General features: G+C 47.7%; 1 protein-coding gene and 1 long non-coding RNA gene across 8 annotated transcripts in view; both read right to left on the bottom strand.

Annotated features, from left to right (window-relative positions):
* The window catches only part of fam184ab (family with sequence similarity 184 member Ab), a 75,873-nt gene extending 69,689 nt beyond the window's left edge, over positions 1-6,184 (bottom strand). Inside the window, exon 1 of one of the 2 annotated variants that reach the window (XM_048986403.1) lies at positions 5,329-6,184. In XM_048986403.1, coding sequence (XP_048842360.1) covers positions 5,329-5,502 — 174 coding nt within the window. In that variant the 5' untranslated portion in view covers positions 5,503-6,184. The remainder of the gene's footprint in view (positions 1-5,328) is intronic. The other variant, XM_048986404.1, reaches the window with a different exon arrangement.
* Positions 6,185-9,781: 3,597 nt separating this feature from the next.
* On the bottom strand, positions 9,782-24,841 carry LOC125714322 (uncharacterized). Of its 6 annotated transcripts, none has more exons than XR_007383641.1 (3): positions 24,801-24,841; positions 10,695-10,773; positions 9,782-10,055 (listed from the first exon to the last, which is right to left on the bottom strand). It is a non-coding gene; the product is annotated as an uncharacterized LOC125714322 (long non-coding RNA). The 6 variants fall into 6 exon arrangements; XR_007383636.1 differs by lacking the exon at positions 24,801-24,841 and adding an exon at positions 21,616-21,996; XR_007383640.1 differs by lacking the exon at positions 24,801-24,841 and adding an exon at positions 19,909-19,962.
* Between the last annotated feature and the right edge of the window lie 970 nt (positions 24,842-25,811).

The raw sequence follows: 25,811 nt of genomic DNA, 5'->3' as shown, positions 1-25,811 counted from the left end.
ATAAAAAATATATGCAGCTCTGTGCCGTCTCTGCATTACTCACCATTGTAGGGAATGTGCTGTTTTGGGACAGGGGCTTTGATCTGTGTTTCCCTCAATTGTGCTTCAAAAAATGCTAATAAGAAAAAAGTAAGACCGCACTCACGCTCTACGACAAGACAAGAATACAACTTCCTGAAAATTGGATCACGTATCACACAAGCGAAGTAGTGAAGATCTCAAAGACGTAGCGGCGTACAGGGCAAGAATCAGGCAGGTTAGATCAGCTCCTGAGTGCGCCACGCAGTTTTTTTCAAGCATTTTAAAAGCTTTCAGGCTTTCACATGCTTGTAGAATATATTCCTACAGTAGCACCACTATCCATCCCTGGAAGGCAAAGGTACAGGCTTATTTTGAATGAAAGGGCCGCATTTTGCTTCAAGCTTCCCATATTGGAAGCAGGCTGTCAAGAAGATCCTTCCAGTCTCTGAATCTTATCAAGAGGGTACTGGAGAAGCACGGGGTGCCGTCTGATTCACGATCTTGTAAGTGTCCATTCCCAAAGCTTACAAATGACAAGAACAACGTCGTTCTGCGGTCAAGGGTCAAAAAGGAGGCGTCAGACATCAACTAAGCACACGGCTCCAGTGGTGTACTAAATGGCTTTTAAATATTTCTAGCCTAATGGGGTCTGTTTCACACAATAGAAAAAATGCAGTTAAATGTATGATTGCCAGTAAATCCATGCATCTATTTACTAACCTCTCATGCAGCACTGGACAAGCTCTCTGCAGGTGCACGCACACACACACAGACACACAGACACACACAGACACAGTATGGGAGATTTTAAAAAGCCAATTCAGCAAACTGTATCTTTGGACCATGGGAGGAAATCGGGATAATCTAAAGGAAACCTGTATAACACAAATAGAACATGCAAACTCTGAATGGATGGGGGGATTTAAAGTGACAGGCCTGGAGCTGTGAGGCCAACATGCAGAACTTCAGATTGCTATTTACTGGATTAAGAACCTTTTAACATAGTCATCTAACATTTTTTACACTTTTCAGCAAAAACTATTTCAATGACCCAATTCTCGAATGACTGATGACCCGAATCTTCAAATCTGATTGGATGTGCCAGTAAATTTTAAATTAAGCATGGTCCATAGGTCGGCTTCTTGGATTGGTTGAGATTTCACAAGTTTTAGGCTAAGCATTTGCAGACCCAAGACCCATTTATATAGGTTAATTCTATGATTGGGGCTGGGAAATCTGATCATGGATCAGCATGCGGGTTGATATTTGCTGCCTTTGATGAATCTGCCCTGACAAATACAGAATCCTATAAAAGGCTCTCGAACATCGCTACAAATAAAATAACCCAATGAATAAATTTTAAAGTGCAAGCTGATTGGTCTTTCTTTTAGGCTGCTACATTTGACACATATCTAACATTTAACCATAAGAACGTTCTCCTAATTGCCAGGAAATATCTCACCAGTGTTAGCTGAGATGCTTCTCCACACCATCACAGCTTGTCTTCCGTAACACTAATATATTAGCTAGCCGTCACTATCGCACTGCCTGTTGTTATGCTAGGTTCCTGGGCTTTCTGTTCCAGAAAATTTCACCCCCACATTATCGTTTATAATACTCCTTGTGCCTTCTCTTACTGCCAAAACAGTCTGCCTCACCTAACCTGCAGGGCCTGTATCACAAAGCTGAATTTCTTGCTTAGCGGGATAACTTACCATGTTTAAGGTAAGCCAGCTTAAATGGACTTCATCTTCATTCACTTACATTTAGCGCAGACTACCTTAAATCCAACAAGTTATCTGGCTAAGCAAGAAATCCTGCTTCACGATACAGGCCCCTGGCCTAAGATAAAGAGATGGCGATAAAATTTTAGGTGTTCAGATTTCAACGTGACATAGTTACAGATTTTTTCACGTTATTTGACATCTCTCTCTCTCTCTCTCTCTGTCTCAGCGCAATTCAATGATTATTCAATGCCCAAAATTAAATTTACACAATATAAGCAAAAGCAAAACTCTGTCCTGCCTGATGATTAGATTAATGGTCCTTCTATTTGCACTTAATGTTAAGTTGCACATGCTTCAATTATTAAATGCAATCACCCAGCATAATCTATCAGATTAAGACCACCTACGGTATTCTGTTCAGTTTCTAACTTTCCATGTTTTTTGACGTCTCCAGTGCAGCACACGATTCTTCCAGCCATTAAGTCCCTCTCATGCACCCTGGTCCTCAGATACACCCATACCAGCCTGCCAGACACTTAACAGAGGACACACTGCCCACCGCTGGCATCCGGCGTGCTCACATGAGCAGCGTATGCACCCACCTGCCAAGATGCCCCTGCAGGCTTTACTGCATTTGGTGAAATGATGCCCGATACTTCCCCCTACTGGAAATTTCCTGGTCACGTGGGGAGGGTATGAACACCTTTCCCTCCTTCAGCCACGTGCTCTCCTACAGAGTGATATTAATATTCCAATATCTGGACTGGGAGAAAATTAAAACGATGATATTTGTATTCGGTAATTTCTCTCAGAGGTTACAGATAATTACTGGACACAGGTATTTAAGACTCCCTGGAAATATTCATGAACGCAACCGTACCAGGAACACCGTACATAACACGTGACGATGTCGCGGCACGTCTTTGCAGTGTTAAGACCATGCGGGGCAGGGAAATGCCTCACAGTGAGCACTGTCTGATGAACATGATTATTCGCAGTAAATTAAGCCCTTATTGGGGCCATTAATGAAGAATCATTGTGGGGATGAACACGGGAGCACTATACGATATGTTCATTACTCCAGCGGGGATCCTCCGGAACAGCGCCGGTGGTAACCGGGAATTTAGGATTAGCAAAGCTTCCGTGGTTAGTTTAATAAGACGTCTGTCACATAGGAGAAGCCCTCGCTGTCCCTGGCAGGTCTCACTGCTTAAATGTGTATTCAAAGGTTATAGAAACACATACGATGAAGGCAACGGTAATGTATAGGTAATAAGTAGGTTTCACGTCTGAAGTATCGCCTGAACTCTGAAATGTAACGATTATTTCTCAATAATGAGGTCGATTATCAAGGTTTGGGCAGAATGAAATTCATTTCACGACGTCCAGGCCATTCTCACATTAGATATTAGATCTGTATAGAGTCCCATCTATTTAACACCACAGTGGGATTAGATCTGACTATCAGGACAGAGTGTTGGGTGTGAAAAGCGGTATTATACCGTAAGGTGTACTAAAGCGATTAATAACTATGGCATATCTGTGCCGAAAATAGGGTTGCAAAATTCTGGGAATTTTCAGAGTTGGAAACTTTCCTTGGGAATGAATGGGAATATATAGGAATTAATGGGAGTAAACTGGAAATATGCAAAATTGCAGGTTAGTTTATAATAGGGAACTTAAACGTGGTTGGAAAAAAACATCTTAACTGTACTTATAGTCATTTTATTGTGTGTAAAATTATAGTGCTTTCGAGTAATTATGAGTGCGTAAAACACCCCAAAATAAGCATCTGCATCAAAACGCACCCCTTATAAGTCATATTCTATGTTGATTTGTCCATAGAGTTTGCTTTCTTTGTCGTATCTGACAGCTCGCGCGGAGTTCCACGGGTTCAATACTTCCAAAATTCCACAGCTTAACTTCCCATGGAAATTTACAGGAAATTTCCTGTCCCTTTGCAACCCTGGTTGAGAATCAAGTCCTGACTGTGCATAAAGACATCCAACTAGAATGTGTGAAGGTAATGACCCAGCTCAGAGTTATTTTAAGATACACACCTCAAGGGGAATATGCAGAAGACTAAAATAATTGTTTATACGATATATATTGCAATACACTAAACTGATTGATTACATATCTAGTGGCAATAAATGTAGTTTGCATTTCGCGGCGTTATATACATCCTGAAACGAAGAAACATGCACGGAACTGGTAACATTAAACTATTTCAGCATGAGGATTACTGAACAGACGATAGTAAACTGGTATAAATAGGAAAACAGGGAGTGAGTCACAGCGCTAAAGAGAGAATTCTAGAGGTTACTTAACACATACATAGTAGAGGCGGCAGTGATTAACATATTTAATTCATTAGCACAAACAGGCTACTACAGGTCAAATTTCAGAAGCGCGACTGATAAGGTTTGAAACTTCAATCACTTTAATAATTGGGTAGCTGTTCACGCATAAACAGCTTATAAGTTGAACTGTTTTAGATAAAACAGAACTCTAAAGGCAAAACGTATTGTGCCATTGGTGTTCTATCAGTCTGCATGCTCATCCATACAAACTAAAGCGTAATGAAAATATCTCATGTATTTCAGACCATTGTAGCTGCATTTTAGGCAAATTCCATCAAACGGAATAACACATTAAAACCAAGCATATACACACATTTTTTTAAGCACTGGCAGTTTCAGTTACGAAGAACCTGAAAAGGGACAACGAAGAACCAATAAAATGCACGAGCGTCATACCATAATTAATGATTAAAGGGAATTTAAGATTGCTAAATTAGATTATCTGGACAAACCAGATTCCTCTTTACAGAACTCGGTTTTCACAGTTGTGCTGAATCTCATTTCTTTAATATACGGTATTTCAACAGATTATTCATTTGTTGAAGTACCGGTCTCGGCCAGTGGCATACTTGCAGCACCAGATGTGTAATCGGTGTTCCTGTCCCCTTGCAGGTAGGCCTACTGAGCAAAACGTGGTGGGGACTGGGGGGGGGGGGGGGCGGTAATTTGAATACTGCTGTCATACGGAATATCTTCTGTTTGTTTGCACTAACAATACCATCACACCCAACTAGATATTTACACACAGTCGCACAGCTCATACATAAATACATGAGAAGTGCTATAAGACGGCATTGCACTTGCGTTGACAAGCAGATAAGCATCGTGCCGAATCATAATTACCGGCAATTCAAAACAGAAACTGATCTTTGTGTCTGGGGGGGAGAGAGAGACAAGTAACGACATAGAAAGGGTCTTTCTGGTGAGTGGCGTGGAGGGTCAGAAATCTAAGGTCCATAGACTGTTTGAAGTCATGACCTAGAGCCGGTCTTGAATTAAGAGTTGTATGTATAAAGGGCTCCATTCATTGGACCGGGACGGTATTGGGAAAAAAGCGCATTGCCACGTTCGATGCCATGCACTTCATTTGCACTGACATGTGCGGGAGCGACAGCATCTCCATCCCGGCTGCTGTACCGATGTGCCTGACTGCAAGGAGATTCATTCATAACGTAGCCATGGCTTTCGCGCTGCAAGCGTGGGCAATCGCGACTTACCTTCGTCAGCTGTGCTATTTTCTTACTCATTTTCAAGTGTAAATCTTGGGTGTATTCCAGGGTGATGCCCGACTGGTAGGACATGGTCGATGTACCAGTAGTGTATTTCCCTGCTCCGGTGGATGCGCTGCCAGCAGGGCTGTAGTACTGCTGCCAACTCGCTCCTGTCGCCATCTTCACGATCCTTCAAACGTTCTTTCTATATGATTTTATCGCAGAAATGTACAAGCCGCTGAGAAACCGGCAAAGAGATTTTGCCAAATAATGCTCTTCTCTTAATAGCCCGTGAGAGCAAAACGCATCAAGAAAACCGTCTGGTATGTAAATGAGCCATTTTTTGCGCGAAGCTGAATTAAACCTAATGAGATACCTAGATTACACCGAAAATTACCTATATTATACTGTGACCAGAGAGATCAGACTTTCATGTCCTCGACCCCACGGCACGATAATAGCGAGCCATAATGTTTATTCTTGCGGCTGCAATTTTTGTGTTTTCACAATGGTACCTTTAACTACGTGCATAACACACCGAAAGTATTCTTTTGGCATTCGGATTCCTGTAACTAAAAATACAAACTGAAATTAACAAAAAATAAAAAAAACACGAATCCACCAGCCAGCTTCAAAAAGTCATCCAGTCTATGCGACTGCCTGAAGAAGAGCACGGGCGGCGCAAAGCTTGCGGACGGGCTACATTTAATCGCCGTTTGGGCCAGAAGAGGTGAGCGGCGTCCAGCGGCTCTTTCGGCTCTCTGGAGCGCGCGTCGCGCTGCTGGCTGCTGCACTGCCGCACGCTCTGTTACCATGGATCCTTGACAGTTTACATTACCGCCCGTGACGTCACTTCCGCTTCGCTCCACGCTTCTTTTCCCTCGTATTCGTCCTCTTCTCTTTTTATCTCCTGCGCTTAAAAATAACACATGACGCCATGCAGGATATTTTTTTTCCGTGCTGACACCTGTCGCAAGCATATCCTGCAGAGGTAGATTATCCGATCAATGTATCAGACTCGGCAGTATCAAATATGTTTATGAGGGAGAATGATTCAATTACAAGAGACAAGAAGAGAAATAAATAATATGTTTCAGTGTGTCCTGTGCTAGATGGGTGTCTAGTGATACGTGTAGATATATTACTAAAGATGTATGTTGCTGCCGTGAATCCTTGGGCAAATATTATTTTAGATATCAGACTTAATCAATCATACACTAATTAATGTAGCAGCTTTATGTGAGCTAAACGCATTTCAACGACTCTAATTTGCAGATTAGTTGCAGATTCACTTCTTTACCCCAGTTCTGTTGGAATGGAAACTCTTTCATCCAGACTACAGAACAAGGAGTAAATGTGCGAAATTGAGCAATGGAGCCAATTAGTAACCCCACTTATCCTTCTGTACTCTGCAACATGGACCACATGTGCACGAAAGTCAGATACCGTACATGGTCAGAAGCCACTGGGCTACTTGAGATTGCTCCCCAGGGCAAACTTCACTGAGCAATTTCACCCTATTCTGGGGCAGCGTGGTCCACTTAAGTCACCTATTGGCAAATAGAAACTTTGAAAACTTAATGAAACAAGTTTATTGAAGCGCCTAATTAGGGGATGCCCCTGGTAATCCTGTACTTTAAATCGCATCTGTTCTTGACACATCAGGAAAGTGAGTTACATCACAGGCTGTGCAAAACACCAGCTGCTGTTGCTCTCGCTCCGTGTGACAGTGGCATTGCTGTCACGTAACTTGCCATTATCCAGGACATTGTCATGGCGTCTTTCCTAGGGAGCACAGGATACAAAGCCAAGGGGGATTGCAGCTGGTCACGGGGCACATGTACTCACAGACTGTGGGTAATTCTGAGACACCAGTTCAGCAAACCGTATGCGTCTGGGACACTGAGGGGCTGCAAAGTGCCGTAGTGTCATTAGATGAACATTATACAGGTGCAAACCGAGGAAAAACGGGGGAGACATGCAAACTCAACTGTTAGGGGCGGGACATCAATCCACAACCCAGGGGTGATGTAAAGGTGGGGGGGGGATGAGTGTCGGTGGCCCTAAAAAAATTGGGATATAAGTGAATTGGTCTGGGTTGGGGGCCCAATATGATGTTTTCATGGGGCCCCAATCCTGTAGCTCTGGAGACAAAGTGCTGTCCACTGGACCACTATCTGCTACATTATACATTTGCTTTAGTCTACTGGCTCTCAACTAGCTTAAAACCAGCCTAAATGTCCATTGTGTGCAAATACAACAGTGAAGTTATTAGCTCTCTGTAGGGCATTTCAAGCACAAGCAAAGAGTCCCTTCTTTTCCAGTCAATTTGATCTTACTTTCCTTCTGAGGTTTGAATACCCCGTCCCATTGTCCTTAAGCCGAGAGCTGCATAACTTAAAATGCCTCGTGTCATTAGCAGAGGAGTTCAGAGCCCAAACACAACTGGAATAGCACAAATAGGCTACGTGGTCTAACCACTTCGAATCGCAGATTGCACAAGGTAGGAAGGTAAGGATACAAAAAAGGATGAGGCAAGAGGTGAAGTAGTGAAACAATGGAAGGTTGTTCCTTGGTGACAGAATGCATTGTGAGTAATGTGCTCTATGTAGAGTCAGATTATATTGTGCATAGATATTGGGTAATGAAGCACACTCTTCAGAATGATTCGTATATAGGACACATCCTGATTTAAGTCACTGTAGATGAATTATATATCACATAGTATTGACTGAAATCCCTCTTGTGGAACTTCATCCAGGGACATGGGGGTTGGGCTGTTACAGTAGCACGCCCTGGAAGACTGCCTAAGATCTGGGCCAAAAGAGGCGGGAACCCCTCCTGTCAGTCCTATAGTCACCACCGGACCATGTGGTTCTGACACCAAGCATGGTACTCAGTACCAAAGGAAGAAATGGCCTGTGTGTTGTCCAAAAGGAGCAAGTGGGTAGATAGTGACCAATAAGCATAAAGTGATGCTTCAGTATGGGGAAAAAAAAATCACATGCTGACAGTGGTGCTATAACGGTGGGAAAATTTAGGTCAATTCAGGCTCCCAAAAATTCTATGATGTGATATATATATATATATATATATATATATATATATATATATATATATATATATATATATATATAAATCCATTTTATATTTACTATATATAAGTGGATGATTTTCACTCCCCAATGATAGGATAAATTGACAGTTCATTCATCCTAGCAGATAAAAACACAGGGCAGTGAGGGTAAGATTCAATTCAATTTATTTATTTATATAGCGCTTTCAACAACACAACAACAATCATTGTCACAAAGCACTTTACATTTAACCGGCCAGAACCCCACCAAGCAAGCCTGAGGTGACCGTGGCAAGGAAAAACTCTCTCTAGCAGGAAGAAACCTTGAGAGGAACCTAGACTCGGAAGGGGACCCCATCCTCCTCGGGGCGACCGTGAAGCATGAAACTGCATTTATATTGACATTCATTAGAGTTCATGTAGTTATGAAGTCCTTGTTGGTTTCATGTAGTTATCTCCAGGAGTCCAGGTGAGGGTTCACATGGTGTAGAGTCGGCTCGGTTTCAGCTCGGAAAAGAGAAGATGGAGAAGAGTTACTGCCCTACACCTGACCTAACCTCCGGCAGGACTAAAGTAACTAGTAAGTAAGTAAGTTAAAGTAAGACTAGGATTGCGTTAAGTGTGATGTCCTCTTCACCTGAATAGCAGGCAGCTGGCATATCTGTGGGGAACATCCAGGAACAGGGGTGACAGTCCTACTTCCTGCAGCAGTGGACAAGGCGAGCAGGTGTGCAGAATGTCCGGGCACATCCGGCCCAGAGCAGCTTATCAGCGGGTGTGGCCATTTCCCCCTTTTCTGTTTAGTGGAGAATCAGAATTAGAATTCAGCATCACAAAGATCCATTCATCTTAATTCCAGTGATAGGAACTCTTTATGCCGCAAAGCCATTCTGGACAATTTCATACTCCCAAGATTGTGAGAACAGTTTGGGGATGGCCCCTTCGTGTGTTGGGGATGGCCCGTTAAAGTTCATGTGTGTGTAAAAGCAGGTGTCCCAATTCTGAGGGGCCACATAGGAAGTTGAGTCTGAACTCGATTCAGAAATCGCCACAGATCCGTACACTGGATCTGCTCTGACCCGTACGTGTTTGAGAGTCAAAAGTTAAATTCAGATCAGGGACAAATGGGACTGGTGAGTGGCTCACTGGGCTAAGTCGCTGTGCTTGTGATTGGAAAGTTGAGGTTGGTGGTTCAAGCCCGCCCTCAGCAGGGTGGTTGCCGGGCAGACCCTTGAAAGCACTGACTGGCCCTGTGGCGTGTGGAGGAGTGTGTGGTGTGTGGTGTGTGTGTGTGTGTGTGTGGAGTGTGTGTGTGTGAGAGAGAGAGAGAGATCACACTGCAGGATCAGTCAGTGTGCTCGAGGGCCTGCCCTGTAACTATTCTGCTGAGGGCAGGCTCGAGCACACTGACTTGATCACAAGCACAGAGGATTAGCCACCCACCAGTCCATTTTTCAAAAAAAATTTTTTGACAAAAAAAAAAAATGCCCTGTGAATATCTGGCCAAGGCTGGGCTTGAACCAGCAACCTTCTGATCACAGATACAGAGGCTTAGCCTGCAGCGCCACTCACCATCCCTGGAGATATATTCTGTTTTTCGTGTATTTGTCTTTTTTTCCCTAGCTTGCCAAATAAAGGATTCACACACATGTGGCACCTGTCTCTATGTGTTAGAGTTAAGGCCTTTGCTCTAGGGTCTGCCCTGCGACTATTCGGCCAAGGCTGGGCTTGAACCAGCGACTTTCTGATCACAGATACAGAGGCTTAGCCTGCAGCGCCACTCGCCACCCTAGGGGGCGTGGCCTGTATTTCGTATATATGTCTTTTTTCCCCTATCTTGCCAAATAAAGGATTCACACACATGTGGCACCTGTCTCTATGTGTTAGAGTTAAGGCCTTTGCTCTAGGGTCTGCCCTGCGACTATTCGGCCAAGGCTGGGCTTGAACCAGCGACTTTCTGATCACGGATACAGAGGCTTAGCCTGCAGCGCCACTCGCCACCCCAGGGGGCGTGGCCTGTATTTCGTATATATGTCTTTTTTCCCCTATCTTGCCAAATAAAGGATTCACACACATGTGGCACCTGTCTCTGTGGGTTAGAGTTAAGGCCCTTGCTCTAGGGGCTGCCCTGTGACTATTTGGCCAAGGCTGGGCTTGAACCAGCGACTTTCTGATCACGGATACAGAGGCTTAGCCTGCAGCGCCACTCGCCACCCCAGGGGGCGTGGCCTGTATTTCGTATATATGTCTTTTTTTCCCTATCTTGCCAAATAAAGGATCCACACACATGTGGCACCTGTCTCTGTGTGTGTTAGAGTTAAGGCCCTTGCTCTAGGGTCTGCCCTGTGACTATTCGGCCAAGGCTGGGCTTGAACCTGCGATTTTCTGATCACAGATACAGAGGCTTAGCCGGCAGCGCCACTCGCCACCCTAGGGGGCGTGGCCTGTGACCTTTGGGATGAATCAGCGCAGAGACTGCGAGCCAGGCCTTCTCATCCAACATCAGTGCCTGACCTCACAAATGCTCTCCTAGTAGAATGGTGAAAACTTCCCATAAGCAGACTCCTAATCCTTGTGAACAGCCTTCGCAGTAGAGTTGAAGCTGTTATATCTGCATAGGGTGAGCCAACTCCATATTAAAGCCTGTGTATTAAGAATGGGATGTCATTAAAGTTCATGTGTGTGTAAAGGCAGGTGTCCCAATTCTGAGGGGCCACATAGTAAGTTGAGTCTGAACCAGATCCGGATAAATAGTTGTTCAGAAATCGCCACAGATCCGTACACTGGATCTGCTCTGACCCGTACGTGTTTGAGAGTCAAAAGTTAAATTCAGATCAGGGACAAATGGGACTGGTGAGTGGCTCACTGGGCTAAGTCGCTGTGCTTGTGATTGGAAAGTTGAGGTTGGTGGTTCAAGCCCGCCCTCAGCAGGGTGGTTGCCGGGCAGACCCTTGAAAGCACTGACTGGCCCTGTGGCGTGTGGAGGAGTGTGTGGTGTGTGTGTGTGTGGAGTGTGTGTGTGAGAGAGAGAGATCACACTGCAGGATCAGTCAGTGTGCTCGAGGGCCTGCCCTGTAACTATTCTGCTGAGGGCAGGCTCGAGCACACTGACTTGATCACAAGCACAGAGGATTAGCCACCCACCAGTCCATTTTTCAAAAAAAATTTTTTGACAAAAAAAAAAATGCCCTGTGAATATCTGGCCAAGGCTGGGCTTGAACCAGCAACCTTCTGATCACAGATACAGAGGCTTAGCCTGCAGCACCACTCACCATCCCTGGAGATATATTCTGTTTTTCGTGTATTTGTCTTTTTTTCCCTAGCTTGCCAAATAAAGGATTCACACACATGTGGCACCTGTCTCTATGTGTTAGAGTTAAGGCCTTTGCTCTAGGGTCTGCCCTGCGACTATTCGGCCAAGGCTGGGCTTGAACCAGCGACTTTCTGATCACAGATACAGAGGCTTAGCCTGCAGCGCCACTCGCCACCCTTGGGGGCGTGGCCTGTATTTCGTATATATGTCTTTTTTCCCCTATCTTGCCAAATAAAGGATTCACACACATGTGGCACCTGTCTCTGTGGGTTAGAGTTAAGGCCCTTGCTCTAGGGGCTGCCCTGTGACTATTTGGCCAAGGCTGGGCTTGAACCAGCGACTTTCTGATCACGGATACAGAGGCTTAGCCTGCAGCGCCACTCGCCACCCCAGGGGGCGTGGCCTGTATTTCGTATATATGTCTTTTTTTCCCTATCTTGCCAAATAAAGGATTCACACACATGTGGCACCTGTCTCTGTGGGTTAGAGTTAAGGCCCTTGCTCTAGGGTCTGCCCTGCGACTATTCGGCCAAGGCTGGGCTTGAACCTGCGATTTTCTGATCACAGATACAGAGGCTTAGCCGGCAGCGCCACTCACCACCCTAGGGGGCGTGGCCTGTGACCTTTGGGATGAATCAGCGCAGAGACTGCGAGCCAGGCCTTCTCATCCAACATCAGTGCCTGACCTCACAAATGCTCTCCTAGTAGAATGGTGAAAACTTCCCATAAGCAGACTCCTAATCCTTGTGAACAGCCTTCGCAGTAGAGTTGAAGCTGTTATATCTGCATAGGGTGAGCCAACTCCATATTAAAGCCTGTGTATTAAGAATGGGATGTCATTAAAGTTCATGTGTGTGTAAAGGCAGGTGTCCCAATTCTGAGGGGCCACATAGTAAGTTGAGTCTGAACCAGATCCGGATAAATAGTTGTTCAGAAATCGCCACAGATCCGTACACTGGATCTGCTCTGACCCGTACGTGTTTGAGAGTCAAAAGTTAAATTCAGATCAGGGACAAATGGGACTGGTGAGTGGCTCACTGGGCTAAGTCGCTGTGCTTGTGATTGGAAAGTTGAGGTTGGTGGTTCAAGCCCGCCCTCAGCAGGGTGGTTGCCGGGCAGACCCTTGAAAGCACTGACTGGCCCTGTGGCGTGTGGAGGAGTGTGTGTTGTGTGTGTGTGTGTGGAGTGTGTGAGAGAGAGAGATCACACTGCAGGATCAGTCAGTGTGCTCGAGGGCCTGCCCTGTAACTATTCTGCTGAGGGCAGGCTCGAGCACACTGACTTGATCACAAGCACAGAGGATTAGCCACCCACCAGTCCATTTTTCAAAAAAAATTTTTTGACAAAAAAAAAATGCCCTGTGAATATCTGGCCAAGGCTGGGCTTGAACCAGCAACCTTCTGATCACAGATACAGAGGCTTAGCCTGCAGCGCCACTCACCATCCCTGGAGATATATTCTGTTTTTCGTGTATTTGTCTTTTTTCCCCTATCTTGCCAAATAAAGGATTCGCACACATGTGGCACCTGTCTCTATGTGTTAGAGTTAAGGCCCTTGCTCTAGGGTCTGCCCTGCGACTATTCGGCCAAGGCTGGGCTTGAACCTGCGACTTTCTGATCACAGATACAGAGGCTTAGCCTGCAGCGCCACTCGCCACCCTAGGGGGCGTGGCCTGTATTTCGTATATATGTCTTTTTTCCCCTATCTTGCCAAATAAAGGATTCACACACATGTGGCACCTGTCTCTATGTGTTAGAGTTAAGGCCTTTGCTCTAGGGTCTGCCCTGCGACTATTCGGCCAAGGCTAGGCTTTAACCAGCGACTTTCTGATCACGGATACAGAGGCTTAGCCTGCAGCGCCACTCGCCACCCCAGGGGGCGTGGCCTGTATTTCGTATATATGTCTTTTTTCCCCTATCTTGCCAAATAAAGGATTCACACACATGTGGCACCTGTCTCTGTGGGTTAGAGTTAAGGCCCTTGCTCTAGGGGCTGCCCTGTGACTATTTGGCCAAGGCTGGGCTTGAACCAGCGACTTTCTGATCACGGATACAGAGGCTTAGCCTGCAGCGCCACTCGCCACCCCGGGGGGCGTGGCCTGTATTTCGTATATATGTCTTTTTTTCCCTATCTTGCCAAATAAAGGATCCACACACATGTGGCACCTGTCTCTGTGTGTGTTAGAGTTAAGGCCCTTGCTCTAGGGTCTGCCCTGCGACTATTCGGCCAAGGCTGGGCTTGAACCTGCGATTTTCTGATCACAGATACAGAGGCTTAGCCGGCAGCGCCACTCGCCACCCTAGGGGGCGTGGCCTGTGACCTTTGGGATGAATCAGCGCAGAGACTGCGAGCCAGGCCTTCTCATCCAACATCAGTGCCTGACCTCACAAATGCTCTCCTAGTAGAATGGTGAAAACTTCCCATAAGCAGACTCCTAATCCTTGTGAACAGCCTTCGCAGTAGAGTTGAAGCTGTTATATCTGCATAGGGTGAGCCAACTCCATATTAAAGCCTGTGTATTAAGAATGGGATGTCATTAAAGTTCATGTGTGTGTAAAGGCAGGTGTCCCAATTCTGAGGGGCCACATAGTAAGTTGAGTCTGAACCAGATCCGGATAAATAGTTGTTCAGAAATCGCCACAGATCCGTACACTGGATCTGCTCTGACCCGTACGTGTTTGAGAGTCAAAAGTTAAATTCAGATCAGGGACAAATGGGACTGGTGAGTGGCTCACTGGGCTAAGTCGCTGTGCTTGTGATTGGAAAGTTGAGGTTGGTGGTTCAAGCCCGCCCTCAGCAGGGTGGTTGCCGGGCAGACCCTTGAAAGCACTGACTGGCCCTGTGGCGTGTGGAGGAGTGTGTGTTGTGTGTGTGTGTGTGGAGTGTGTGAGAGAGAGAGATCACACTGCAGGATCAGTCAGTGTGCTCGAGGGCCTGCCCTGTAACTATTCTGCTGAGGGCAGGCTCGAGCACACTGACTTGATCACAAGCACAGAGGATTAGCCACCCACCAGTCCATTTTTCAAAAAAAAATTTTTGACAAAAAAAAAATGCCCTGTGAATATCTGGCCAAGGCTGGGCTTGAACCAGCAACCTTCTGATCACAGATACAGAGGCTTAGCCTGCAGCGCCACTCACCATCCCTGGAGATATATTCTGTTTTTCGTGTATTTGTCTTTTTTCCCCTATCTTGCCAAATAAAGGATTCGCACACATGTGGCACCTGTCTCTATGTGTTAGAGTTAAGGCCCTTGCTCTAGGGTCTGCCCTGCGACTATTCGGCCAAGGCTGGGCTTGAACCTGCGACTTTCTGATCACAGATACAGAGGCTTAGCCTGCAGCGCCACTCGCCACCCTAGGGGGCGTGGCCTGTATTTCGTATATATGTCTTTTTTCCCCTATCTTGCCAAATAAAGGATTCACACACATGTGGCACCTGTCTCTATGTGTTAGAGTTAAGGCCTTTGCTCTAGGGTCTGCCCTGCGACTATTCGGCCAAGGCTAGGCTTTAACCAGCGACTTTCTGATCACGGATACAGAGGCTTAGCCTGCAGCGCCACTCGCCACCCCAGGGGGCGTGGCCTGTATTTCGTATATATGTCTTTTTTCCCCTATCTTGCCAAATAAAGGATTCACACACATGTGGCACCTGTCTCTGTGGGTTAGAGTTAAGGCCCTTGCTCTAGGGGCTGCCCTGTGACTATTTGGCCAAGGCTGGGCTTGAACCAGCGACTTTCTGATCACGGATACAGAGGCTTAGCCTGCAGCGCCACTCGCCACCCCGGGGGGCGTGGCCTGTATTTCGTATATATGTCTTTTTTTCCCTATCTTGCCAAATAAAGGATCCACACACATGTGGCACCTGTCTCTGTGTGTGTTAGAGTTAAGGCCCTTGCTCTAGGGTCTGCCCTGCGATTATTCGGCCAAGGCTGGGCTTGAACCTGCGATTTTCTGATCACAGATACAGAGGCTTAGCCGGCAGCGCCACTCGCCACCCTAGGGGGCGTGGCCTGTGACCTTTGGGATGAATCAGCGCAGAGACTGCGAGCCAGGCCTTCTCATCCAACATCAGTGCCTGACCTCACAAATGCTCTCCTAGTAGAATGGTGAAAACTTCCCATAAGCAGACTCCTAATCCTTGTGAACAGCCTTCGCAGTAGAGTTGAAGCTGTTATATCTGCATAGGGTGAGCCAACTCCATATTAAAGCCTGTGTATTAAGAATGGGATGTCATTAAAGTTCATGTGTGTGTAAAGGCAGGTGTCCCAATTCTGAGGGGCCACATAGTAAGTTGAGTCTGAACCAGATCCGGATAAATAGTTGTTCAGAAATCGCCACAGATCCGTACACTGGATCTGCTCTGACCCGTACGTGTTTGAGAGTCAAAAGTTAAATTCAGATCAGGGACAAATGGGACTGGTGAGTGGCTCACTGGGCTAAGTCGCTGTGCTTGTGATTGGAAAGTTGAGGTTGGTGGTTCAAGCCCGCCCTCAGCAGGGTGGTTGCCGGGCAGACCCTTGAAAGCACTGACTGGCCCTGTGGCGTGTGGAAGAGTGTGTGTTGTGTGTGTGTGTGTGGAGTGTGTGAGAGAGAGAGATCACACTGCAGGATCAGTCAGTGTGCTCGAGGGCCTGCCCTGTAACTATTCTGCTGAGGGCAGGCTCGAGCACACTGACTTGATCACAAGCACAGAGGATTAGCCACCCACCAGTCCATTTTTCAAAAAAAATTTTTTGACAAAAAAAAAATGCCCTGTGAATATCTGGCCAAGGCTGGGCTTGAACCAGCAACCTTCTGATCACAGATACAGAGGCTTAGCCTGCAGCGCCACTCACCATCCCTGGAGATATATTCTGTTTTTCGTGTATTTGTCTTTTTTCCCCTATCTTGCCAAATAAAGGATTCGCACACATGTGGCACCTGTCTCTATGTGTTAGAGTTAAGGCCCTTGCTCTATGGTCTGCCCTGCGACTATTCGGCCAAGGCTGGGCTTGAACCTGCGACTTTCTGATCACAGATACAGAGGCTTAGCCTGCAGCGCCACTCGCCACCCTAGGGGGCGTGGCCTGTATTTCGTATATATGTCTTTTTTCCCCTATCTTGCCAAATAAAGGATTCACACACATGTGGCACCTGTCTCTATGTGTTAGAGTTAAGGCCTTTGCTCTAGGGTCTGCCCTGCGACTATTCGGCCAAGGCTAGGCTTTAACCAGCGACTTTCTGATCACGGATACAGAGGCTTAGCCTGCAGCGCCACTCGCCACCCCGGGGGGCGTGGCCTGTATTTCGTATATATGTCTTTTTTCCCCTATCTTGCCAAATAAAGGATTCACACACATGTGGCACCTGTCTCTGTGGGTTAGAGTTAAGGCCCTTGCTCTAGGGGCTGCCCTGTGACTATTTGGCCAAGGCTGGGCTTGAACCAGCGACTTTCTGATCACGGATACAGAGGCTTAGCCTGCAGCGCCACTCGCCACCCCGGGGGGCGTGGCCTGTATTTCGTATATATGTCTTTTTTTCCCTATCTTGCCAAATAAAGGATCCACACACATGTGGCACCTGTCTCTGTGTGTGTTAGAGTTAAGGCCCTTGCTCTAGGGTCTGCCCTGCGACTATTCGGCCAAGGCTGGGCTTGAACCTGCGATTTTCTGATCACAGATACAGAGGCTTAGCCGGCAGCGCCACTCGCCACCCTAGGGGGCGTGGCCTGTGACCTTTGGGATGAATCAGCGCAGAGACTGCGAGCCAGGCCTTCTCATCCAACATCAGTGCCTGACCTCACAAATGCTCTCCTAGTAGAATGGTGAAAACTTCCCATAAGCAGACTCCTAATCCTTGTGAACAGCCTTCGCAGTAGAGTTGAAGCTGTTATATCTGCATAGGGTGAGCCAACTCCATATTAAAGCCTGTGTATTAAGAATGGGATGTCATTAAAGTTCATGTGTGTGTAAAGGCAGGTGTCCCAATTCTGAGGGGCCACATAGTAAGTTGAGTCTGAACCAGATCCGGATAAATAGTTGTTCAGAAATCGCCACAGATCCGTACACTGGATCTGCTCTGACCCGTACGTGTTTGAGAGTCAAAAGTTAAATTCAGATCAGGGACAAATGGGACTGGTGAGTGGCTCACTGGGCTAAGTCGCTGTGCTTGTGATTGGAAAGTTGAGGTTGGTGGTTCAAGCCCGCCCTCAGCAGGGTGGTTGCCGGGCAGACCCTTGAAAGCACTGACTGGCCCTGTGGCGTGTGGAGGAGTGTGTGGTGTGTGGTGTGTGTGTGTGTGTGGAGTGTGTGTGTGAGAGAGAGAGATCACACTGCAGGATCAGTCAGTGTGCTCGAGGGCCTGCCCTGTAACTATTCTGCTGAGGGCAGGCTCGAGCACACTGACTTGATCACAAGCACAGAGGATTAGCCACCCACCAGTCCATTTTTCAAAAAAAATTTTTTGACAAAAAAAAAATGCCCTGTGAATATCTGGCCAAGGCTGGGCTTGAACCAGCAACCTTCTGATCACAGATACAGAGGCTTAGCCTGCAGCGCCACTCACCATCCCTGGAGATATATTCTGTTTTTCGTGTATTTGTCTTTTTTTCCCTAGCTTGCCAAATAAAGGATTCACACACATGTGGCACCTGTCTCTATGTGTTAGAGTTAAGGCCTTTGCTCTAGGGTCTGCCCTGCGACTATTCGGCCAAGGCTGGGCTTGAACCAGCGACTTTCTGATCACAGATACAGAGGCTTAGCCTGCAGCGCCACTCGCCACCCTTGGGGGCGTGGCCTGTATTTCGTATATATGTCTTTTTTCCCCTATCTTGCCAAATAAAGGATTCACACACATGTGGCACCTGTCTCTGTGGGTTAGAGTTAAGGCCCTTGCTCTAGGGGCTGCCCTGTGACTATTTGGCCAAGGCTGGGCTTGAACCAGCGACTTTCTGATCACGGATACAGAGGCTTAGCCTGCAGCGCCACTCGCCACCCCAGGGGGCGTGGCCTGTATTTCGTATATATGTCTTTTTTTCCCTATCTTGCCAAATAAAGGATTCACACACATGTGGCACCTGTCTCTGTGGGTTAGAGTTAAGGCCCTTGCTCTAGGGTCTGCCCTGCGACTATTCGGCCAAGGCTGGGCTTGAACCTGCGATTTTCTGATCACAGATACAGAGGCTTAGCCGGCAGCGCCACTCACCACCCTAGGGGGCGTGGCCTGTGACCTTTGGGATGAATCAGCGCAGAGACTGCGAGCCAGGCCTTCTCATCCAACATCAGTGCCTGACCTCACAAATGCTCTCCTAGTAGAATGGTGAAAACTTCCCATAAGCAGACTCCTAATCCTTGTGAACAGCCTTCGCAGTAGAGTTGAAGCTGTTATATCTGCATAGGGTGAGCCAACTCCATATTAAAGCCTGTGTATTAAGAATGGGATGTCATTAAAGTTCATGTGTGTGTAAAGGCAGGTGTCCCAATTCTGAGGGGCCACATAGTAAGTTGAGTCTGAACCAGATCCGGATAAATAGTTGTTCAGAAATCGCCACAGATCCGTACACTGGATCTGCTCTGACCCGTACGTGTTTGAGAGTCAAAAGTTAAATTCAGATCAGGGACAAATGGGACTGGTGAGTGGCTCACTGGGCTAAGTCGCTGTGCTTGTGATTGGAAAGTTGAGGTTGGTGGTTCAAGCCCGCCCTCAGCAGGGTGGTTGCCGGGCAGACCCTTGAAAGCACTGACTGGCCCTGTGGCGTGTGGAGGAGTGTGTGTTGTGTGTGTGTGTGTGTGTGTGTGTGGAGTGTGTGAGAGAGAGAGATCACACTGCAGGATCAGTCAGTGTGCTCGAGGGCCTGCCCTGTAACTATTCTGCTGAGGGCAGGCTCGAGCACACTGACTTGATCACAAGCACAGAGGATTAGCCACCCACCAGTCCATTTTTCAAAAAAATTTTTTTGACAAAAAAAAAATGCCCTGTGAATATCTGGCCAAGGCTGGGCTTGAACCAGCAACCTTCTGATCACAGATAGAGAGGCTTAGCCTGCAGCGCCACTCACCATCCCTGGTGATATATTCTGTTTTTCGTGTATTTGTCTTTTTTCCCCTATCTTGCCAAATAAAGGATTCGCACACATGTGGCACCTGTCTCTATGTGTTAGAGTTAAGGCCCTTGCTCTAGGGTCTGCCCTGCGACTATTCGGCCAAGGCTGGGCTTGAACCTGCGACTTTCTGATCACAGATACAGAGGCTTAGCCTGCAGCGCCACTCGCCACCCTAGGGGGCCTGGCCTGTATTTCGTATATATGTCTTTTTTCCCCTATCTTGCCAAATAAAGGATTCACACACATGTGGCACCTGTCTCTATGTGTTAGAGTTAAGGCCTTTGCTCTAGGGTCTGCCCTGTGACTATTTGGCCAAGGCTAGGCTTTAACCAGCGACTTTCTGATCACGGATACAGAGGCTTAGCCTGCAGCGCCACTCGCCACCCCAGGGGGCGTGGCCTGTATTTCGTATATATGTCTTTTTTCCCCTATCTTGCCAAATAAAGGATTCACACACATGTGGCACCTGTCTCTGTGGGTTAGAGTTAAGGCCCTTGCTCTAGGGGCTGCCCTGTGACTATTTGGCCAAGGCTGGGCTTGAACCAGCGACTTTCTGATCACGGATACAGAGGCTTAGCCTGCAGCGCCACTCGCCACCCCGGGGGGCGTGGCCTGTATTTCGTATATATGTCTTTTTTTCCCTATCTTGCCAAATAAAGGATCCACACACATGTGGCACCTGTCTCTGTGTGTGTTAGAGTTAAGGCCCTTGCTCTAGGGTCTGCCCTGCGACTATTCGGCCAAGGCTGGGCTTGAACCTGCGATTTTCTGATCACAGATACAGAGGCTTAGCCGGCAGCGCCACTCGCCACCCTAGGGGGCGTGGCCTGTGACCTTTGGGATGAATCAGCGCAGAGACTGCGAGCCAGGCCTTCTCATCCAACATCAGTGCCTGACCTCACAAATGCTCTCCTAGTAGAATGGTGAAAACTTCCCATAAGCAGACTCCTAATCCTTGTGAACAGCCTTCGCAGTAGAGTTGAAGCTGTTATATCTGCATAGGGTGAGCCAACTCCATATTAAAGCCTGTGTATTAAGAATGGGATGTCATTAAAGTTCATGTGTGTGTAAAGGCAGGTGTCCCAATTCTGAGGGGCCACATAGTAAGTTGAGTCTGAACCAGATCCGGATAAATAGTTGTTCAGAAATCGCCACAGATCCGTACACTGGATCTGCTCTGACCCGTACGTGTTTGAGAGTCAAAAGTTAAATTCAGATCAGGGACAAATGGGACTGGTGAGTGGCTCACTGGGCTAAGTCGCTGTGCTTGTGATTGGAAAGTTGAGGTTGGTGGTTCAAGCCCGCCCTCAGCAGGGTGGTTGCCGGGCAGACCCTTGAAAGCACTGACTGGCCCTGTGGCGTGTGGAGGAGTGTGTGTTGTGTGTGTGTGTGTGTGTGTGTGTGGAGTGTGTGAGAGAGAGAGATCACACTGCAGGATCAGTCAGTGTGCTCGAGGGCCTGCCCTGTAACTATTCTGCTGAGGGCAGGCTCGAGCACACTGACTTGATCACAAGCACAGAGGATTAGCCACCCACCAGTCCATTTTTCAAAAAAATTTTTTTGACAAAAAAAAAATGCCCTGTGAATATCTGGCCAAGGCTGGGCTTGAACCAGCAACCTTCTGATCACAGATAGAGAGGCTTAGCCTGCAGCGCCACTCACCATCCCTGGTGATATATTCTGTTTTTCGTGTATTTGTCTTTTTTCCCCTATCTTGCCAAATAAAGGATTCGCACACATGTGGCACCTGTCTCTATGTGTTAGAGTTAAGGCCCTTGCTCTAGGGTCTGCCCTGCGACTATTCGGCCAAGGCTGGGCTTGAACCTGCGACTTTCTGATCACAGATACAGAGGCTTAGCCTGCAGCGCCACTCGCCACCCTAGGGGGCGTGGCCTGTATTTCGTATATATGTCTTTTTTCCCCTATCTTGCCAAATAAAGGATTCACACACATGTGGCACCTGTCTCTATGTGTTAGAGTTAAGGCCTTTGCTCTAGGGTCTGCCCTGCGACTATTCGGCCAAGGCTAGGCTTTAACCAGCGACTTTCTGATCACGGATACAGAGGCTTAGCCTGCAGCGCCACTCGCCACCCCAGGGGGCGTGGCCTGTATTTCGTATATATGTCTTTTTTCCCCTATCTTGCCAAATAAAGGATTCACACACATGTGGCACCTGTCTCTGTGGGTTAGAGTTAAGGCCCTTGCTCTAGGGGCTGCCCTGTGACTATTTGGCCAAGGCTGGGCTTGAACCAGCGACTTTCTGATCACGGATACAGAGGCTTAGCCTGCAGCGCCACTCGCCACCCCGGGGGGCGTGGCCTGTATTTCGTATATATGTCTTTTTTTCCCTATCTTGCCAAATAAAGGATCCACACACATGTGGCACCTGTCTCTGTGTGTGTTAGAGTTAAGGCCCTTGCTCTAGGGTCTGCCCTGCGACTATTCGGCCAAGGCTGGGCTTGAACCTGCGATTTTCTGATCACAGATACAGAGGCTTAGCCGGCAGCGCCACTCGCCACCCTAGGGGGCGTGGCCTGTGACCTTTGGGATGAATCAGCGCAGAGACTGCGAGCCAGGCCTTCTCATCCAACATCAGTGCCTGACCTCACAAATGCTCTCCTAGTAGAATGGTGAAAACTTCCCATAAGCAGACTCCTAATCCTTGTGAACAGCCTTCGCAGTAGAGTTGAAGCTGTTATATCTGCATAGGGTGAGCCAACTCCATATTAAAGCCTGTGTATTAAGAATGGGATGTCATTAAAGTTCATGTGTGTGTAAAGGCAGGTGTCCCAATTCTGAGGGGCCACATAGTAAGTTGAGTCTGAACCAGATCCGGATAAATAGTTGTTCAGAAATCGCCACAGATCCGTACACTGGATCTGCTCTGACCCGTACGTGTTTGAGAGTCAAAAGTTAAATTCAGATCAGGGACAAATGGGACTGGTGAGTGGCTCACTGGGCTAAGTCGCTGTGCTTGTGATTGGAAAGTTGAGGTTGGTGGTTCAAGCCCGCCCTCAGCAGGGTGGTTGCCGGGCAGACCCTTGAAAGCACTGACTGGGCGTGTGGAGGAGTGTGTGGTGTGTGTGTGTGTGTGGAGTGTGTGTGTGAGAGAGAGAGATCACACTGCAGGATCAGTCAGTGTGCTCGAGGGCCTGCCCTGTAACTATTCTGCTGAGGGCAGGCTCGAGCACACTGACTTGATCACAAGCACAGAGGATTAGCCACCCACCAGTCCATTTTTCAAAAAAAATTTTTTGACAAAAAAAAAAATGCCCTGTGAATATCTGGCCAAGGCTGGGCTTGAACCAGCAACCTTCTGATCACAGATACAGAGGGTTAGCCTGCAGCGCCACTCACCATCCCTGGAGATATATTCTGTTTTTCGTGTATTTGTCTTTTTTTCCCTAGCTTGCCAAATAAAGGATTCACACACATGTGGCACCTGTCTCTATGTGTTAGAGTTAAGGCCTTTGCTCTAGGGTCTGCCCTGCGACTATTCGGCCAAGGCTGGGCTTGAACCAGCGACTTTCTGATCACAGATACAGAGGCTTAGCCTGCAGCGCCACTCGCCACCCTTGGGGGCGTGGCCTGTATTTCGTATATATGTCTTTTTTCCCCTATCTTGCCAAATAAAGGATTCACACACATGTGGCACCTGTCTCTGTGGGTTAGAGTTAAGGCCCTTGCTCTAGGGGCTGCCCTGTGACTATTTGGCCAAGGCTGGGCTTGAACCAGCGACTTTCTGATCACGGATACAGAGGCTTAGCCTGCAGCGCCACTCGCCACCCCAGGGGGCGTGGCCTGTATTTCGTATATATGTCTTTTTTTCCCTATCTTGCCAAATAAAGGATTCACACACATGTGGCACCTGTCTCTGTGGGTTAGAGTTAAGGCCCTTGCTCTAGGGTCTGCCCTGCGACTATTCGGCCAAGGCTGGGCTTGAACCTGCGATTTTCTGATCACAGATACAGAGGCTTAGCCGGCAGCGCCACTCACCACCCTAGGGGGCGTGGCCTGTGACCTTTGGGATGAATCAGCGCAGAGACTGCGAGCCAGGCCTTCTCATCCAACATCAGTGCCTGACCTCACAAATGCTCTCCTAGTAGAATGGTGAAAACTTCCCATAAGCAGACTCCTAATCCTTGTGAACAGCCTTCGCAGTAGAGTTGAAGCTGTTATATCTGCATAGGGTGAGCCAACTCCATATTAAAGCCTGTGTATTAAGAATGGGATGTCATTAAAGTTCATGTGTGTGTAAAGGCAGGTGTCCCAATTCTGAGGGGCCACATAGTAAGTTGAGTCTGAACCAGATCCGGATAAATAGTTGTTCAGAAATCGCCACAGATCCGTACACTGGATCTGCTCTGACCCGTACGTGTTTGAGAGTCAAAAGTTAAATTCAGATCAGGGACAAATGGGACTGGTGAGTGGCTCACTGGGCTAAGTCGCTGTGCTTGTGATTGGAAAGTTGAGGTTGGTGGTTCAAGCCCGCCCTCAGCAGGGTGGTTGCCGGGCAGACCCTTGAAAGCACTGACTGGCCCTGTGGCGTGTGGAGGAGTGTGTGTTGTGTGTGTGTGTGTGTGTGTGTGGAGTGTGTGAGAGAGAGAGATCACACTGCAGGATCAGTCAGTGTGCTCGAGGGCCTGCCCTGTAACTATTCTGCTGAGGGCAGGCTCGAGCACACTGACTTGATCACAAGCACAGAGGATTAGCCACCCACCAGTCCATTTTTCAAAAAAATTTTTTTGACAAAAAAAAAATGCCCTGTGAATATCTGGCCAAGGCTGGGCTTGAACCAGCAACCTTCTGATCACAGATACAGAGGCTTAGCCTGCAGCACCACTCACCATCCCTGGAGATATATTCTGTTTTTCGTGTATTTGTCTTTTTTCCCCTATCTTGCCAAATAAAGGATTCGCACACATGTGGCACCTGTCTCTATGTGTTAGAGTTAAGGCCCTTGCTCTAGGGTCTGCCCTGCGACTACTCGGCCAAGGCTGGGCTTGAACCTGCGACTTTCTGATCACAGATACAGAGGCTTAGCCTGCAGTGCCACTTGCCACCCCAGGGGGTGTGGCCTGTATTTCGTATATATGTCTTTTTTCCCCTATCTTGCCAAATAAAGGATTCACACACATGTGGCACCTGTCTCTATGTGTTAGAGTTAAGGCCTTTGCTCTAGGGTCTGCCCTGCGACTATTCGGCCAAGGCTAGGCTTTAACCAGCGACTTTCTGATCACGGATACAGAGGCTTAGCCTGCAGCGCCACTCGCCACCCCAGGGGGCGTGGCCTGTATTTCGTATATATGTCTTTTTTCCCCTATCTTGCCAAATAAAGGATTCACACACATGTGGCACCTGTCTCTGTGGGTTAGAGTTAAGGCCCTTGCTCTAGGGGCTGCCCTGTGACTATTTGGCCAAGGCTGGGCTTGAACCAGCGACTTTCTGATCACGGATACAGAGGCTTAGCCTGCAGCGCCACTCGCCACCCCGGGGGGCGTGGCCTGTATTTCGTATATATGTCTTTTTTTCCCTATCTTGCCAAATAAAGGATCCACACACATGTCGCACCTGTCTCTGTGTGTGTTAGAGTTAAGGCCCTTGCTCTAGGGTCTGCCCTGCGACTATTCGGCCAAGGCTGGGCTTGAACCTGCGATTTTCTGATCACAGATACAGAGGCTTAGCCGGCAGCGCCACTCGCCACCCTAGGGGGCGTGGCCTGTGACCTTTGGGATGAATCAGCGCAGAGACTGCGAGCCAGGCCTTCTCATCCAACATCAGTGCCTGACCTCACAAATGCTCTCCTAGTAGAATGGTGAAAACTTCCCATAAGCAGACTCCTAATCCTTGTGAACAGCCTTCGCAGTAGAGTTGAAGCTGTTATATCTGCATAGGGTGAGCCAACTCCATATTAAAGCCTGTGTATTAAGAATGGGATGTCATTAAAGTTCATGTGTGTGTAAAGGCAGGTGTCCCAATTCTGAGGGGCCACATAGTAAGTTGAGTCTGAACCAGATCCG

Source organism: Brienomyrus brachyistius, chromosome 19 (genome assembly GCF_023856365.1).
Source record: "Brienomyrus brachyistius isolate T26 chromosome 19, BBRACH_0.4, whole genome shotgun sequence".
NCBI classification, from domain to species: Eukaryota; Metazoa; Chordata; class Actinopteri; order Osteoglossiformes; family Mormyridae; genus Brienomyrus; species Brienomyrus brachyistius.
The sequence above is the reverse complement of the archived record's forward strand: the minus strand, read 5'-3'. Positions and strand labels throughout refer to the sequence as shown.